Source organism: Rhamphochromis longiceps, linkage group LG11 (assembly GCF_057381845.1).
Source record: "Rhamphochromis longiceps isolate RC_006_pf linkage group LG11, R_longiceps_female_GT1.1, whole genome shotgun sequence".
Lineage (NCBI taxonomy): Eukaryota > Metazoa > Chordata > Actinopteri > Cichliformes > Cichlidae > Rhamphochromis > Rhamphochromis longiceps.
Genome location: NC_140567.1, coordinates 35,685,734 through 35,704,248, shown reverse-complemented (window position 1 = coordinate 35,704,248; position 18,515 = coordinate 35,685,734). Strand labels below are relative to the sequence as shown.

The 18,515-nt window shown below is 39.1% G+C and overlaps 2 protein-coding genes across 6 annotated transcripts; one reads left to right on the top strand and one right to left on the bottom strand.

The window, feature by feature from the left end:
• The first annotated feature begins 5,624 nt into the window (after nt 1-5,624).
• On the top strand, nt 5,625-13,382 carry LOC146659864 (NACHT, LRR and PYD domains-containing protein 1 homolog). 5 transcript variants are annotated; one of them, XM_085423827.1, is made up of 11 exons: nt 5,625-5,686; nt 6,933-6,981; nt 7,099-7,172; nt 7,311-7,525; nt 7,627-7,871; nt 8,850-8,978; nt 9,569-9,722; nt 10,093-10,122; nt 10,454-10,495; nt 12,338-12,376; nt 12,570-13,382. In XM_085423827.1, the coding sequence occupies exons 2-10, from the start codon at nt 6,976-6,978 to the stop codon at nt 12,352-12,354; spliced, it is 912 nt and encodes a 303-aa protein (XP_085279953.1). In that variant the 5' UTR covers nt 5,625-5,686; nt 6,933-6,975; the 3' UTR covers nt 12,355-12,376; nt 12,570-13,382. The 5 variants fall into 5 exon arrangements, with proteins under 5 accessions (XP_085279953.1, XP_085279954.1, XP_085279950.1 ...); XM_085423828.1 differs by having other exon boundaries at nt 5,649-5,686; nt 7,102-7,172; XM_085423824.1 differs by having other exon boundaries at nt 5,680-5,742.
• Nucleotides 13,383-13,459: 77 nt separating this feature from the next.
• Nucleotides 13,460-15,993, bottom strand: LOC146659863 (transcription factor HES-4-B-like). Its single transcript, XM_085423830.1, has 4 exons — nt 15,851-15,993; nt 15,438-15,530; nt 14,487-15,317; nt 13,460-14,353 (listed from the first exon to the last, which is right to left on the bottom strand). Exons 1-3 carry the CDS (start codon nt 15,911-15,913, stop codon nt 14,796-14,798), a joined length of 678 nt encoding a protein of 225 aa, XP_085279956.1. The 5' UTR covers nt 15,914-15,993; the 3' UTR covers nt 13,460-14,353; nt 14,487-14,795.
• Nucleotides 15,994-18,515: the final 2,522 nt, after the last annotated feature.

The window sequence follows — 18,515 nt, the reverse complement described above, 5'->3', positions numbered from 1 at the left end:
TCACCTTGACGTCATGGCTGTTCCTTTGATCTTTTTTTTTTATCTGTCAGTTGATTTGATCTGTTTCCCTTAAATAGAAGTTATCCCCCTTACACGCAGCACCTTGACAATACGTCGGACAAACCTCTGTTTTGCAGGATTGTAAAACTAAACGTAGGATCGTACTAGACAGTTTCTGTAATCTCCATTGAACTAGCTTTATAGCAAGCATGCCTCTCTTGCTTTTGACTCATCATGTGATTCCTTGGGCTTTTAAAAAGGCTCGACAGCTCGTGAGATCTGCTCTGGCACAACCACAGGCAGAGTCTTGTCCACCTAATACTGAGACAGATTCTGTAGCCAACAGGCTCACAGATCAAAGGTCACTGAATTACACAACAGGCTTGGAGTGCCTGAGTGAAAATCAGCAGAACACAGCTGAACAGCACACGTCTGTCATCAGCAGAGATAATTTACTGAACAATACTTGTTCTACACATGTGGATACACCATGTGATGAATCCTGTGAGCAATTTCACAGAGGTTCAGCAACCGTGACAACTTTTCTCAACATGGCGGTAGATGGCCTTTCGAAAATCAGAGGAATACTTCGAATTTTATTCCCTTTGACTAGAGAAGATTTTGATTATTCTACCAAAGTCGCCGTTGAGATAGGGCCAATAGGAGGACCACTTATAGTTATCACCTGTTGCTTCACTGTAATTTGTCTCATTTTCTTTAGATTTTGGGGAAACTGTCTGTTTAGACTCAAGAAAAAAGTTTCACAAGCTTTGAGCTGGGTCCATAAGAAAACTTTAGGCTCGGAGTGCCTGAGTGAAACTCAGCAGTACTCATATGAAGAGTTCATGTTTTTGACTGGCAGAATTAATTCACTCAACAATACTTGTTCTACACATGTGGATACACCATGTGATGAATCCTGTGAGCAATTTCATAGTGATTCAGAAGATGACATTTTTCTCGATTTGAACTGAAATTCATGAATCTCAGTCAAATCTTAGAGAAGAAAGCATCAGTGAGACTGACAGGACAGGAATCTGTCAGACAGACTGATTCCTTAAAATAGCAAGATGAGGTAAGTATTGAGCGTGTCTTTAAAGAGGCACAACAAAATCTTGATTTGGTTAAAGCTGTTTTAAATTAGCTATAAAATCTTGACTGGAGTATAACAATATTCATTAGACTCGTACCATCTTGATCAGGCAATACACACAACAGTTCAAAACGTACATCAACCCAAACAGCCGCGACAGATGGCTGCCCCTCCCTGAGCCTGGTTCTGTCGGAGGTTTCTTCCTATTAAAAGGGAGTTTTTCCTTCCCACCGTCGCCAAAGTGCTTGCTCATAGGGGATTGTTAAATCCTTTTTGGGGTTATCTCTCAAATACTGCAGGGTCCTTCCCTTACAGTACACAGAGATTTGGGATGACTGTTGTGATTTATGGGTGGATGACTGGATGTGTTAAGCGCTTTGGGGTCCTTAGGGACTAATAAAGCGCTATACAAATACAGGCCATTTACCTTTTTTTTTTTTTTTTACCATTTATTGCCTTATAAATAAACTTGAATTGTAAATAAAAATGTCAAATTTAAAAAGTAATGGTTTGTGTGTACTTTTAAGTGATGTATGTCAAAGTCAGCGCAACAGGTCAGTGTTTCTTGATATTTATTTATAATCACCTCTGCTAATTCTTGATATTTATTATTGAGTGAGCTGTATATATTAGTGCTATTTCTTAAATGTGTAAAATCTGTAACATATTGTATTGTTGAAATTGTTTAGTCTGTTACTGTTACTGTCTTGGAGCAACAGTAACCCACATCATTCCCTTATGGATTAATAAAGTATTCTGATTCTGATTTGTGTAGTATTTAATGATTCAGTAATGAATGAAGATTGACCTTCTGGGAAAGCCTTTCGCTTCATGTGAAAAGCAGTGTTGTGTTAAGCTGCCTTGTTGGCCAAAATAGTTTACAGATAAAGCATGTCCTCTCTTGTCCTGTGCCTTTCATTCTCATTCCCTCTGCTTTATTGCTTCCATGATGTTAAGCTGATTTTATATACTGATCTGATGCTTCCTGGAGGTTTTTATTGAAGAAAAACTCTTTCTGATGAAAGATCAGCTGAACTTGTCAGATCAGTGTGCTGAAAGGAAAAGGTATAACATCTTTTCTGACATGCAGTGGAGCCCCGAATGTCTGAGACCAAGAGTGAGAATCCTCCTCTTGCTTGTGAATTTAGTTTTGACAAAGTTTATTCTGAAATGATAATATTGACTTAAAAATGCGATGGAAAATTTAATCTATTAATGGGCTTTTCTGTGTTAAAGACAACCCCTCTGCATGGATGTGTGTTTACATACTGCTTTGCTTTTAATCAGTTATTATTAAATTCTCTCTTCCACAGACTTCCCACTTTTGTCCTCTCTCACTCCGCTCACCCTCATAGAAGATGTCTGTCTCTCCCTGAATTTGGTTCTGTTTCAGGTTTTTCTCTGTCAAAGAGGAATTTTCCTTCCACCTTTTGCCCAGTACTTGCTCATAGGAGTTTATCTGATTGTAGTTGTTTTCTCTGTGTAACTGTAGGATCTTTACAATTTAATAATCCAGATGTTGGTACATGGTACCCCAGATGATGTTTATGCAACGTTTTATCGAGATTTGTTTACTTGTCTAAAACAGGCCGTTCATGCTATTAAGAAAAGAAAAAAACCCCTCAAATGTTGCTGATTTAAAATAGTTCAACAAAGAAGATTGAGCCAAAATTTCTCCACAGAAATTTGAAAGATTGCCATTCAGTTTTAGATCTTAATGCCAAGATAAATGTATTCCCACAGAGGAGTAATTTACTTGTAAAGGCTAAAAACAGCATTACGAAAACTGAAGTGTGTCAGTACTGCCCATCTTGTCCACACTGCTGAATACATGCATATGCATATTTTCCATTAAATTTGTTTTACTTCTCACAGTTGGGCTTCATTTGGAATTCCCTTTGGAAGTACGAGTGCTTTAGAAAGACTGGAAAGTGAGAAGTGTGCATGGATCACATCACGGTCTTCCTCACCTCTCAGTCAAAGGTCCTGATGAACTCTGTTGCTCTGTCCATGGTGCTGATGTAAGCTATATATGTATATGACAACACATGTTCAGTGGAATTTTAACAAGACACCCACATTTCTGTTTTGTACCCGAGATCCAAACAGCTTTAATTTGAAAAAACAAACACAAACAAACCACTAAATGCTGTTGCTAATGTAGCTAGAATGTTACCACTGCTTAACGTTTACGTCGTACCTCGTGACTACCCTAGAACAGTAACTTTGACGTCACCTCTGTGGCCGTAAACCAATTGTCGCGTTGATACTCGAATTTTTTCATATTTATCCCTGTAAAGTAAGGAGACCGTAACCCTTTATTCGATTAATTTAATTAAACTCTTTATTAATATTCTGGCGCGTGCGGCTCCCGTTACAAGTTTGAAAGACACGTGCAGATGAGAGGCGTCATCAGCTCCTGTGAGACAAATTTGACAAAGATCTGTGACAAAACCGAGCGATAAAGTAATAAATCGGAGGTGTAAAAACACATTTTTTTTACTGTTCTTTGAGGTAAAACCCAACATTTATGACTTTCTGCAGCCTGTCCTGGTAGCTGCCATTCATAAGGATTATTTCTGCAGAAAAAGAATCACATGACGGATTAAATGCCCCCTTTCATGTGCGCGAGCACAAAGCTTGACCCAGAAGTTAACTACCGATGTGATAGCCATCTCTGTCATGGCCATCTCTGACGGAGGTTTTAGAAACCCCTAATGGAAAAAAAAAAGCCAGTCTGTGCTGATCTTCCTATGCAAAAACTTTATTCTGAGTATTTTTCACAGTAAGAGTAAACAGTTGACTTTTCATAAGAAGTTCCTGGTCTATAGACACGTTTGTGTTTATTTGTGTGTAAATGAATAAAAGTGTGTAAATACATAAAGTGTTAAATACCGTTTTCACCGCTCCATTTTGACGGAAAAGAGTTCGGTAAGGGGATCCCACACTAAATCAGCAATGAAAGTGTGAAAGTGCGCATATGCTCCACATCCAGCCACAAGCAGCTTGAGCTTTTGTTCTGTTTTAGATAATCTACACGGGATTTCATTTTATTTCACATTTTAGTCTGAATTATTAAAATGCGATGTTTGATTTCTTGTATAATGGTTTTCAAAAGAAACTTTGATATGGTTTTACGCGCGACTCCTCACGTCGCCATGTTTGGTTACATGATCACAACAAAATAACAGCTTGTTTTGGACCCGTGTGACAACCTCTCACGTGTGTTTCGCGTGGGAACCAGAAAGTCACTTCCCCTCCGAGCACATTTGTTAAGTGAGGTATCAGGTTTAACAAGTAATAAAGCGAAGATTGAGCCTCCCTGCGACCAGAGAGAAGAGCTGAAGCACACACTCCCACTTAAGCAACATTTGTCTGCACGCTGCCATGTGTTTAGAGGGACAAACGCAGGTCTACTAGACTTCGTTTATTTATTATGACGGTGTTTGGAAAACGCGGTAACATTTGCTTTAAAAATAACGAAATCTTTAAAGACTTTAAGCTCAACTTTGATTTATAAGCAGATCCTTCCGCAACCGTGAGAAAAGCACACAGATTTGACTAAAATTACATTTAATACGCCGTGAAAGATTGCTTCTTCACACAGAATTCGTCGCAAATAAATAAATACAGTCTAAATAAATGAATACAAATGATCCAAATTTGATGAAAACATATATTTTAAATGAGAAATAGTGAACTATTTCTGTGAGGAACACAAAACTCCGATTCTATTAAGAATAAAAGCCTGAAAGCACACATTTTTTTCTACTTTGTGATTCTGCAGGTACTCTTTAATTTCTGTGGGGTTAAATTATTTTTTGTGTGGTGCAGGATTGATCAAAATCGCTGTCTCCTCCATTATATACTTTTTTTGGTCAAACAAAATAACAATTACAGCGCTTATTTTACATATCAACAAAAAGTTATATACAGGTATAAGTAGTTAAGAACAAAGCAGTCGTCGAACAAAGAACATTTAAAGAACAGTATAGGTGAGAGATACCATAAAACAGCATACAAGTACAGTAAGGTGACCTATCATATAAAAGTAAAAACAAAAGTACGCACATACAATCTAGCTACATCAATTGAAAAGCTGCATCAAAAATTCAAGTAAGGTGTGAGCTAAGTTACACTTATCCAATGAAGCCTTCCACAGCAGGACTTCATTTTTAAAGCCAGCAAAACACGTTTTCAAGAAGCGACATTTGTGAATGAAAAATTTTGCAACTATAAATAAGTTGTTAATCCCAAAGTCTATTTTTTTATTTTCTGTTTGTAGGCCAAATCTAATTACTTGAAAGGTTAGAGAAGGGCAGTCAAAATTTTTAGAGGTTAACCAGTACTGAAAATCATCCCAAAAACATCTGGAACTAAAAAAATATGCTCTGTAGTTTCAACATCAGTACTGCAGAAAGTGCATGCGGTCGTATCTATATTGAATTTCTTGTGAAGATAATCATTGGACGGATATATGGCATTTAAACAACCGGATGTTGCTACAGCTTGTCACAAACCAGGAAAAGAACCCGGAGATTCTATTGGTGGAACTCGGTCGGGAGGCGGGGCTTGTGTAGGATACAGGAAAAGGTATTTTTTGTCTTGTAATTGGTGTGAATGTTAAAAACACATAAACTTTTTTCCATGTAAGTTGAAGTATTAGCATATAAGACAAATGCACCGTTGTTACACAAACTGCATTGTGACTGTGCGCAGGGAAGTGAGCGTTCATGTTAGGAGTGAAGAGGCTGGAGAAACGGTTCGTGTGGGGACGCTATTTTAAAGCCTAGGCTATAACTAACTTTTAGACTTCACTGGTTTGAGCGTGTTATTGAAAGAGCCAGTGCTGTTTCCTAACCTTTTCCCCGTTTCAGAGCTTCTAATTTAAATAAGCAAGTCGTAAAACAACGGGAGAGAAAGCGAGTGAGCTTTATTTCCGCGTTTAGCGTCAACTGAATGTAACGCCATAGTTTGTCTGTATACGAGCTATCATTCAGTCTTTCTGCAGCAGGTTTTTGTTCTAAAAATGACATTTAAAGGCGTTTTAACATTTTAATATTCTTAAAAGTTATTTAGTAGCAGGCTGCTGAAATATGAGGTGGTTTGAAATTAATCTAAACAATTTAAAAATCGTTCGGTAGGGGATGCAGGGTGTCTGCTGTCGCCTCATGATTGCTTATCGTGATTTCATTACAGTGTAACTCCGTCCATAGCCTTTTTAATAGTTTGAATAACCTTTAATTAAATTCACAACATGTGAAAAACTCTACCCCCCCCCCCCCCCCCCCCCCCTTTAATCTCACACAGTGGACGTAAGACAGTTTGATCATGAAGTTAAACAGCTTAAATAACTGAAGCAAAGTATGAATCCAAACATTTTGTCTGTAGATTCTTCCTCCTGCAGTGGTTTGTATATTCCACCTATTCTACTTTTATACCTTTCTTTTAAATACTCAGGCTAGACCTCTGCGTTCGTGATTATGGTGCTCTGTCAAAGGCTCCTCTCTTTTCCAGATCTATTTCAGCAATTGAGACATTGTTCAGTATAACAAAAGATGAGGTGCAAATTAGAGAAATGAGAGGCTGATTAGTCAGTGTGCAAAAATCATGGAATTTCTTGATGCAAACAGGTTTCCTCTGTGTGGAAATGACACTTCAGGAGACCCAGATTTAAGTTTTATCACTTGGCTTACTTGATAGGAGAGAACAGCTAAGGAATAAAATAGAGACTGATGTTTGAGTGTGTTTTATTAACTCTCCTGAAGCATCCTGACCTAAATTGCTTCATTTGCACTGTACTTTGTAGTTTGTCCACTTAAATTCTCTGTGTTTCAAGACAAGAAGCTTCCAGAAGCTCTGAGATCGAGGGTTGTGCAACTATGATGGTACTTTCATACATTCACTCACGTTTCTTTCATTAATTTTTTAAATATGTATTTGTTCATATATGTGGTGTTACACAATGTAAAATCTGCACTTATTTAATTGATTGTCTTCTGCAGCAGCATTCCAGCAACTGGACTAAACTTGAGCCTGGGGTGAACACTACAGATGCAGACAAGGCTCCAACTTACAGGTGAATTACGGGAAATCAACAGTGATTCAGATTTCTTTGCCAGAAGAAGACCCAGTTTTGCAAAATCTTAATTCTGCATTTGACATAAAATGAAGTGTTAAAAATGACGCTGTGTTCCTTTTTATTTTTTCACTTTAGCCTTCAGTCTGAAGCGGGAGACTTTGAATGCAGTGTCTCTGGCTTGCGCTGGGTTTGTAAGGAAAAGATCAGCTTTCAGTACCACTTCTGCTCTTGGGGAGGACACATGGAGAGAGTGGAAAGCAGACAGTACATGCCTGCAGGTCCTGTAATTGATGTTGCAGTCACTGCTGGGCAGTTAAGTGAAATGCACCTGCCACACTGGGTTTGTATAGGTAAGAGGACATGAAGAAGTTACTAATATATTAAAAAACTTTTGCATTTCTGATCCAAACTTTCTTCTTTCTCTTTGTGTTTTCTGTGTATTTTTGTGCAGATGACATCCCCGACAAGTTTGCAGTCCTGCATCTAGATGACTGCGGAGATTTTGTAGAAGAAGTGCGTGAGGTCACAGCATCACACGTCAAGTTAAACGAGTTAACTTACTTTCCGAAAGCAGTCGTGATGAAGATGGGCCCCCCTGTTAAAATCAGCTGTAACGTGTTGCTATACTACAAACCCAACACCCCATTCCTCAAACTCCACGTCTTTGTGATTCCAAATGATCCTGCTCTACAACGGGTAACTGAATCTGTATTTGTCACAGGAAAAATAACACAGACTCAGACTGACCCCAATAGAGTATTAGACATATGCTGTAGTTGAATGATGGCTTTAACTTGCAGGGCTGAAAAGTGGAGCCAATGCGGAATATGCATTCTTTCTAATTACTAGAAAGGGAAGACTCCTCTGGTCTACTCTAGGGAAATTGCGATTGTGTTTCAGGGACTTCACAAACTTTGAAAGGTGGCAATCTTACTTATATGGTCTGTTTCATTAGAAGATAGATGTTCAAATTTGGAGAGTAGTATTTCATAAGAAAAGTTATTTTAAGATAATTAAAAAAAGAATTAAGGGATAAAAGTGAATATTAAGAGAAGGAAGTCATTTTACTTTAAGATAGAATGTATACATTTGTGGAAAATATTTCAGTTTTCTTTTTATAAGCTGGCTGTAAACACTTGTTTTGGTAACCCATGGATTAATGATGTATGTGAATGCAGTTGCAGTGACAACAGAAAACGGTTAATCTTCATGTACGAGTCATGAGATCTGTCTGTCAGATAATGTTACATTTTACCGACTTAAGTAAAATATAATCTCACTGATTTATAGCCACAGCAGATAATAACATTATAAAATTGTTAATGAAAAGCTGAATATAAATTATATATGAAATATAATCCTAGAGTTCTGGAAACAAACAGGATACAAAAGTAGAGTGTTATAAATATTATTTTAAGTCTGCTTTGAATAATATCTTTATTCTCGGCAACAGCACTTTTTCTTCAAATGTATTTACACTAATTTAGAGTAAACTCCATACATTATTTTTAAACTGTATTTAAAGACAACAGATGGAAATGCTGAGGCAATCCTGAAGGACTTTTGGACTTGACGTATATTTGTAGGGTCTTTACCTCACAACAGAAAGCACCTTGAGGCACCTGGTGTTGTGATTGGATAATACTGAGTTGAATTTTTTTTTTTTCCTCACAGAAAGTGGACAAGCAAGAATTGTGTTATGGATATGAAAAAATTACCAAGCCACGCCCAGATGAGTACCTCAAAATGCATCATGGTTTCTCCCTCACAGCCGACACCGACTCGGCAGAAATTCAACCAAAGGTACGCTTTTTACACTCTGTCAGCAACTGTGGTGCTTTAGGATCAGAGCATTTTTACGACGGGTTGTAAATAGTGTGACCAGTATGGGTGGGAATCACAGAGGAATCTGCAGTAAGATATTGTCACATTTCTTCACTACTCTATGAATAGATAAATGCATTTGAATACACTGTCCTGTGAGCAAGAGTCAGGAAGATTTCTGGTTTCCATTTGTAGTCCACTAATAGTTCTTTCAATCGGTTACTTAGAGCAGGTTTTGCATTTGCTGGAATGCAATCTGGAAACCATCGGCTGTCACCCAAAGATGGTTTAGCTTTTTATTTACCTTGTTAAACGTCTCTGTTCCTCAATAAAGAACGTGTGGACATAATTGAAATACTGGCCTGAGAATCCACTGTGTGGACCAGAAGCACTGAAAAATTGGTGACTTTCACCAGAAGCTTTGTCATCAGACTTGCTGATAGATTTCCAGGTTAAGTCACAGAGCAGCTGCATATTCAGTTGACTCTTTGCAGTCTTTTATTTTTATTATTTTGCTTCTGATGGAACTGGACTAACTCCTCTCCCTTCTCTGTTATATTTTTAACTAGAAAATAACCCTCAGATATAATGGCCAGGACTCCAACTTCTATGAAGTGTACATTGAAAATCCCAAAGGATGCTTCAATCTAAAACTTCAGTATGCTTTGTCCAAAAAATATGAACCGGTGTATGAACCTGTCTGGACCTGTAAACTCCAAAAAGGTCAGTAATTGAAATGAAACAAATCAAATTTGTATATCCTAATGCACACTCAAAGGGTTAGATACTGTTATTTTTAATATACTATTGTCAGAAAACATGATATTCTCAAAGAATATGTTTTTAATATATTTTTACTTAAAGATGGAGATCATAGCTTTGATAAGTTTTTTTTTTTTCCTTTTTATTTGGCTGGAGCCATTTAAATTTTGCTCACTTGTCAATTATTATTTCAAAGAGATTGGAATATGTCACATTTAACTATTAAATAGAATACTTCAGATAGCACGTAGCTTTTTGTATAAAATCTTTATGGTGACTGTAAAATAACATTTACTGTTTAGATTGTTATTTGCTTTGTTTTTTATTTCAGACGATCATCCAAAGTCTGGTTATGGGGAAGGTGAGATCCAAACAGCTTTCGCTAATCTATCAAGTAGAAAAGTATTCAGTGTTGTGTTCTTCTTATTAATCTTTTGCATCTAGAAGAATGCATGTTGTGCAGTTCCACTTATAAACGGTTCATGTTAGAGACCCATCTGAAGTGATAAATGTAGACTTTCAGGCAATAAGTGATTCAAAGGTAGAAATGTTGTGAGTGCATAAGGGAGAGAAAGTTCAGGACAAATTTGAAAAAAGATTACATTTCAGACATTTTGAGAACAAAACGGTTAGATTATTTAGTGCCAGTGATTTATAATAAGTGTGAAGTCATTTTAATATTTTCTGTACAGGTCCAAGATCCTCGAGGGGAGTAACCGGTGTCACTACTGTTGGTAAGTTCACAAATATTAACTCTGATTTTCACATTTCTGCGCTAAAATTACTCAGGACCTCACTGCAAACACAACTAAGACTGTAAGACAAGTTTAAAACTGAACTGAACTTTTAATCAAGAATGGAAACTGGGGAAAATAAACGAATACCAATATCCTAGAAGAAAAAAACAAACAGTGGGAGGGTGAAGGACTTTGAATGAGATGAGATGATGACTTAACAGAGACTGAGGAAGAACAGATTCAAGAACCATGACGGGGGGCAGGTGAACTCAGTTGAGCCAAAAAAACACTGGTTTGGGGCATCAAAGGCTACAGAGGGTAATAATTAAACAAAACTTTCCACTCTTTATACCCAGTAATACTCGTTCTGCTTCATCCACACTTACTGTGTACTCGGTGAAACAATAATTGTTAACCGTCACAACACTTAAAGCCAGGAAATATTCGGATAAAGTTTTTGTGGCTCTAATCTGGATTCGAGTCCTTTGATAGTGAATATCTGTTGATACAGAGTCTGATTCATATATTGACATGCAGTATCAGCATGCAATGTGAATATTTGTTGTAAAAAATATTTGTGCAGACAACCTTGAGACAAATATTTCCATCCCTCCCTCCCTCCCTTTATCCGGGGCCGGGTCGCAGGTGCAGCAGCCTAAGCAGAGAGCCCCAGACCTCCCTCTCCCCAGCCACCTCCTCTAGCTTATCTGGGGGAACACCAAGACGTTCCCAGGCCAGCCATGAGATATAATCTCTCCAGCGTGTCCTGGGTCTGCCCCGGGGCCTCCTCCCGGTGGGACACGCCCGGAACACCTCACCCAGGAGGCATCCTTGTCAGATGCCCGAACCACCTCAGCTGGCTGATTTCGATGTGGAGGAGCAGCGGCTCTTCTTTGAACCCCTCCCGGATGACTGAATTTCTCACCCTATCGCTAAGGGAGAGGCCAGCCACCCTTTGGGCGAAGCTCATTTCCGCCGCTCGTATCCGCGATCTTGTTCTTTCAGTCACTACCCACAGCTCGTAGCCATAGGTGAGGGTAGGGACGTAGATCGACCAGTAAATTGAGAGCTTTGCTTTTACGCTCAGCTCCCTCTTCACCACGACGGACCGGTGCAGCGGCCGCAGCACCAATCCGTCTGTCGATCTCCGGCTCCCATCACTCGTGAACAAGACCCCGAGATACTTGAACTCCTCCACTTGGGGCAGGAACTCATCCCCGACCCGGAGTGGGCACTCCACCCTTTTCCGGCTGAGAACCATGGCCTCAGATTTGGAGGTGCTGATCCTCATTCCCGCTGCTTCACACTCGGCTGCGAACCGTTCCAGTGTGAGCTGGAGGCCCTCACCTGATGAAGCCAACAGAACCACATCAAAATATTTTTTCATTAGGTTTTATTCTTAATTTATGATGCATAAATGATTTAACACAGACTGTAAAGATAACAGAAAACCTGCAAGTTTAATTCTTACAACCTGCAGCAGGGATTTTTACTATTTTAATTATTAATTTGAAAAGCAGCTTTCATGCTTGGCACTTTGAAAGTGATTGTAGTATTGGACTAGTATGAATCTTCCCAGCAGCCTGCTCAAACATTTGTTTGCATTCAAACACAGTGTTGCAGGCCCTGTGCAGTCAAATGATCTGAAACTGTTCTGCTCTAATCCAGTCCTTTAAAATGTTTCAGCCTGGCAAATCTCAACTTCAAACCCATAGAGATGAATTAGGAAAATACTTCCCAAATCTAAAAAAGAAACGTCGGATGTGATCCTTTTGTATTCTAAATATTTATAAAATACTTATAAAAGCATCCTGTAATTTATCATTTTCTTCCTCCTAGACAAACACTGTGAATAAGCTGCCTGCAGTGATGCAGAAAGTAAGTAACATCAGTTTACTCTGACTTCATGCTGCAAATCTTAATGTGATAGGATGCAAGTGGATGATTTATAGTTTTAAAATTGTGTTAATAAGCTTGTGATTGAACTGGATGTGTAGCTTGTCATCAGTTATCCGCCAGGTAAGTTATGGTCAAGTCATACCCCTTTGTTTGTTTGACTTGACTTCATCAGGGACCAACGGCAGCATCAGATGGAGAGAGGCTTTAGGAGGGAGAAGCTCAATGAATTTAAGTTGTTTCTGAGGCACGGAAACATCGTTACTGAACTTTCTCGCATCCCAGATGACAAACTGGAGAACACAGACCAGTCAGGCCTGTTCGATCTCTTGCGTAGACTTACACTTAGCAGTCTGTGGAAGTGACCAAAGATTTTTTCAAGAAATGTAAAAACCAAGACCTGGTATATATGCCATCAGACATCATGATCCAAAGTTTCTTTTAAAAACTCACTGTTTATCTAATAAAATGTTTTGCCTTTTGATTGCACAGAATGTGGTCCATCCATCCATTCTTTATTTATTGTCACTTGTTTGGATGCAGGTAGTGGGGGAATGTCTTCACAGACATTCAGGAAGAATCCTTATCAGATGCACATGAGTCAAATAACAGAACCACAGTATAACAGGGGTTGGTGTTATATATACATGTACATTATATATAATATACAAGTATAATGGTGCTGACTGAGCCATAAAGCAGTAAAACTCTGTCAAGACGTTACTACAGTTATTTTCTTCAGAAGATTGAAATTAATGGAGAAAAGGTTTTGTCGGGGGAAGTTGCCTATAACGAGCTGCAGGGCCGGAAGTGATGAGGCATTCACGGTCCATAAATTGCACTTCATATAAAATGTGTATGAGAACTATAAGGATTCAAGGAGCTTTATTTGTCATTCGCATCACATGTTTACATGAGGTGGAACGAAGAAACAGAATTTAAAAAGTATTAAAGTTTTTGGGTTTTTTTTTTTTTCAAAACAGAAAAACAAGTAATAAAATAATACAATAGAGTACCAACCTGAGTACAAGTATGAATATAGAATGTAGGTATAAATACTTTAGCAGCAAAAGGGCATGATGACCAGCATTGAGACGGTGTCACTTTATCACTGCTGGTGTCACATAAAGCCTGCAATATAGTTTGAAACTAACGGTGACGATAGGGGAAAAAATGCCACTGATTCTTACGGGGTTAAGACACGTTTTGCTCCCTGGGACCTGACACCACACACGCGTGGAAAACAAATGACCTCTGAGCAGCTCGGGGCGATGCTGGTGACAGGATAGACGCTGAATACAAAGGAAACAAACGCAGACGTGAGCTGTGTGTTAATTATGTGAAATGATCTTGACTTTAATGGATCCTGCTATTCTAAATATGTTTAAAGGCAACTGTGAGAAATGAAACTGGATGATGCAGAAAAAAGTGGATGTAGTTATTAATATTATTATTCATATTATTCATATTATTATTATTATTGAGTTGTCTTAAATTATCTGAACTATATTAACTAATCTTAATCCAAAAGTCTTTCAGTGCCAGTAAATAAAGTGCGACAATGGCTATGATGTCTTTGAAGTGAGAGCTGCTGAGCTCTTTCATTTCATGACCAGTCTTCACACCTGGAGGATGTAACTCTGCAGGAGGCCGAGCTTCACACCTCTGCCTCGGACTAAAAAGAGCTGAAAGAGTAAAAGGCCTCCGGGTTTCCTTTAATCTTGAAACAATCATCTGACATGTTTTTAAAGATTTATTTGGTTGTTTTAACTTTGAAGAGTACAGCTCGCCATAGGGAGAAATCCAGAATAAATTATTGTGCAAAAACCGACCAGAAATATCTTCAGATTGAATAGAAGTGATGTTGTACACAGAGACACAGGTGTCGCTCGTTCCACCAGAGAGGTGAATATGAAGGTCTGCGTGGGTCTCCCAGCCTCAAACCCTGAGCTTCCACACCTGGAAATGTGATGGATGGACACTCAGTCATTATCCACTACCGCAGCATGCTCTTTAATCATGACGGCACATAGTAGCAGCTTTTAGTAGCGCATCAAAGAGGACAAAATCTCCTCGGCTTCGTGAAACTCACCTCTTCACTCGCTCTTCAGCGCAGCAATCCCAGCTGGACCGCTCGGCTGATCCAGCTCACCTGTGTCGCAGCCTGAGAGAGTCCCCGTTCCCCTGAGCCACTTACGTGGCTGACTGAGCTCATTGAAAAGTATTTAAAACAGTGAATCAACCCTATTACACATACAGATCAAGTCATACTCGGGTATTTACAATATTTACAGGACCTGAAGTTATGCGTCTTCATAAGACTACAGTTTTTAAAAAGAAGTTGTGTGTTTTTGCCAAATAGTTTATAGTCATTGATTGTTCTGAAGTCCCTGCCTGGTGATCAGGGCCAAGGTCTCCACAAAGTGTGGCTGGAGGGGGAGCTCTGGGCTGAGCTCTGTTTGGTCGCTCCTCTCTCCGCTCTGATCTCGGACTCTCTTTGTTTCTGAGGCTGTTTGGGGACTCTGGGAAACCTTTGTTGGAGTGGGAGTGGGTAAGGTCGGATCAAACGTTTCTCCCCTGAGGCACGTGCCGGGAGTCTGAGCTTGGACTTCTGCCTCAGCATCCGCAGAATAAACTTTGCGTGCGGCAAAAAGTTTCTGCTTTGGAGACCTTCGGGCTGTGAGTGTGAACGGGCCAAACGAGCGGCAAAAGCTGCATCCAGCGCCGATCCGAGCTCCGACCCTTTCCCCTCGGGGCCCAGAAACCCCGCAGCTGTCTGCAGGCAAGTGGAGAAACCGTCCTGGAAGGAGCGTTTCTGGTCCCCACGTCCACCTGTAGTCTTGTCTCCTTTGGCAGTGTTCTGGAGGAAGAGGACTGTGTGATCCAGTATCTCAGCTTTCTCCACTCGGTGCTGAGTGGACCCCTGCATGAGAGCAGCAAGTTAACCTTCATGTTTCATAATAATAAATTAATAAAAACCACAAGTATGAACCACATCGATTTATTTCTATAAAATTCATAGAGAACTAAAAACTTCTCTTACTTCTTGTGGCTCCTGCAGAAACATGGTCCTCAGACACTCCAAACTGCGGTTCATTCTGTCCCTCCGACGTTTCTCCACCTGAGATTTTATTAACTATCGCAAAAAAAAAGAAAAAAAAAGAAAAGAAAACCAAAGTCTAAACGTGGTTTCCTGATTTTGTTTAATTATATACCGCGTAAAAAGAAAAACTACCAAAGAAAAGCAAAAAAAAGGAGCAAATGGAAATGACTAAATGATTAGAGGGAATTCAGCGCACTAAATTATACAAACTATTTCATATCTCCAAATTACTGAAATTTTGACAAAGCTGATGCTTTAATCTTCAATGAATCTGATTGTTATTGTGGTAATAACAGAGAATCACTATATGAAATGAAATCACGTCACTTGACAGGTATCTGGAATTCCTTTACCTTTCTATTATTTGTTGCTTCCTCCGCCTCCTGTAACAGCTTCCTACCAACCGATGGTCCCATGTTCTGCTCTGGTCTACTGGTAACAGCTTCCTTCGCAGTCTGTTACTGATCTGGAAATGAGGCTCTAGTTTCCTGCCACTTATTTTTTACTGTGGTCCTGACAGCCTCTCAGACTCCTCCTACTTCCCTACCCCTCCTCCAGGTCCCTTGGTCTCACCGTTTGGTAACACTGCAAATGAAAAAATCCTAGATTTGTTTTTATTTTTGAACTTGTCTAATCTCGATCTGATGTCAAGAGTATAAAACAAGAAAATGAATCTTATGCGCAGTCGCGTGCGTAAAGTTAAAAAAAAGTCTTGCGTCAAAACGTTTGAAAATTTAACTTAAAATAAACATAATTTTACTCCAGATGCTGTTCTGTTTTTTCCTGCTCTTGTGCTTCATTTGAAAAAGCTGGTAGCTCATTTTGCTTTGGGAGAGGGGGGCTATTTGCGCATGCAAAGCTGACACGTGCCTTAATCAAGGAAAGCTTGCTTTTTAGGAGCGACGGTGTGATCCTATGACCAGTTTTCATTTCAGAACTATTTTAAGTTGAATAAAAAACAATCACTTACAGGAGGAGAAAGATTTTCAGATTTTTCGCCGAGCCAATATAGGGGAGACCGGGGATAGTTGTAACATTTTTGACATTTCTGTCTGTAAATTGGAGCTCTTTTAAGGTAGTGGATTCAAAATGTAATGCAAAGTATTTACATGTCTCTGCTATTAAATAGTGCAGCTATTTTCTCTGCAGCACTGTTGTGATATTTTGATACCATGGTAGCATTTACAGGATATTGTTTTATTGTGATATTATACAGAAAAGAGTTACTCAATAAGGCCCATTTAATAGTTGTTTTTCTCTTTCTCTCTGACCCAAGAATTGATGTGTAAGACTCACAGGCTGGTACCCCAAGGTCGAAAACACCACAGAGACGAGACCACTTCCTTACTCCCATCCTCCCTTTTTCTTTATCTCTTAGAAAAAGGCTCGTTAAAGGCCAGGTGGTTTGTTTCAGAATTCACTAATGAAAGAACTCTGTATTCTATGTCTAGGAGTGTATTTTGCTGGGATGATCATAAATTGTAGCTGAACTGATAAACTACACACAGGATACTTCTTTGCTCACAAGGCAGGAAGACGTTTCCTTATTTGGTCTGTACCGGAACTTGCTGACACACGAACCTTTTTTTTCTCTATATAAGCTGTTGTATACTTAATAAACCTTTGAGTCGATTTGGGAAGGCAACCTGAAGCAGTCTGTGTTTCCTTGTTCTCCCAAGCTGCTCCCGACGTCGTAACTAACCCAGCTGAGCGGCATACCTGAGTGTTACTTTGAATAATTAGGAATCTTATAAGGAAAGGACAAAACTCTGCTTATCGCTCACGCCTTGGAGGAAACCGGGGACGGAAATTTCCTTCAAGCACAATTACCCATTGCATGGTATGGCCTCAAACACAAAGAGTGAAATGTTACAATTAACCCCATAGTCTGGGTTAGTTGTAACATATCCTGGGGTGAAATGTAACACAATGAAATAAGGGTACTAACAAAACATTAACATGTAATCTTTGTTTATTCATCACATGAATGCACTTACATCCATTTATGTAGCTATGTGTGTGTGTGACAGAATGCAGAAATCTAGCTTTTGAACATATTCCAACCCCCCAAAAAAGACAAATTATGGAATTTTCTGCAACTGAATATTTCATTAATTTTGGTTGGTCTTCCTTGAGTTTGGCCTCATTGGCTCAGTGGGCATTATAACCTACAACTCTTGCACCAATTTTGAACATAACAATGAAGCTGAAAAAATGTAGTTGTTCACCAGCATCGCAATTCCATTACTTTTTATCATGGCTTACCTTGGTGTGGTTTGCAAAGTGCTTCAGAAAGATGAGGGAATCTGTTTCTTGCACCCATCCTGACTTATTTCCACTACCAGTACTTCCTACTGGTCCATCTCTGACACAGTGGTCTGCATAATGTATGTGTGGGAACACAAACAGTGGGGGAATTGTGTTGCCAATGGCATTAACCGCATATACAAATGCGACCAGTGAACCTCTCTCTGCTGATGTTGTTGCCCCAACTTGTTTAATATAAGTTAAAGTAATAGTGTGGTAAGTTGTAACATCTGCATTATTGTTACAACTAACCCAGACTGTTGCTGTTACAACTGACCCAGACTCCTATAGCCCTGAACTAGCTAACATTATAGCCAACGGCTAAAACATTAGCACTAAAGACTTACACAGAATATATCCCCATAGACATACAAATAACATAATTTAGGTTTGATGAGTTTAACTGCAAAGCAGATAATGCTATTAGAAATTGAAATAAAATAGAAAAACTTACTTTTTGGCATACAAATTACTTTTTTTCGTGTTAAATTGTCTGTGTTTGACGAAATGTGCTGATTTTTCACATGTGATAGCAGAACTGAGTTGGGCATGCACAGGATGAGTCACATCATTTGAAACTTAGCCCTGATTGGAGAAATTGGAAGTGTTACAACTGACCCACGTTACAACTATCCCCGGTCTCCCCTACTTAATTCAGAAAATTCTTTAATTTGTACAGAGAAAGCAGCATCGAAATGATCGAGATATTTC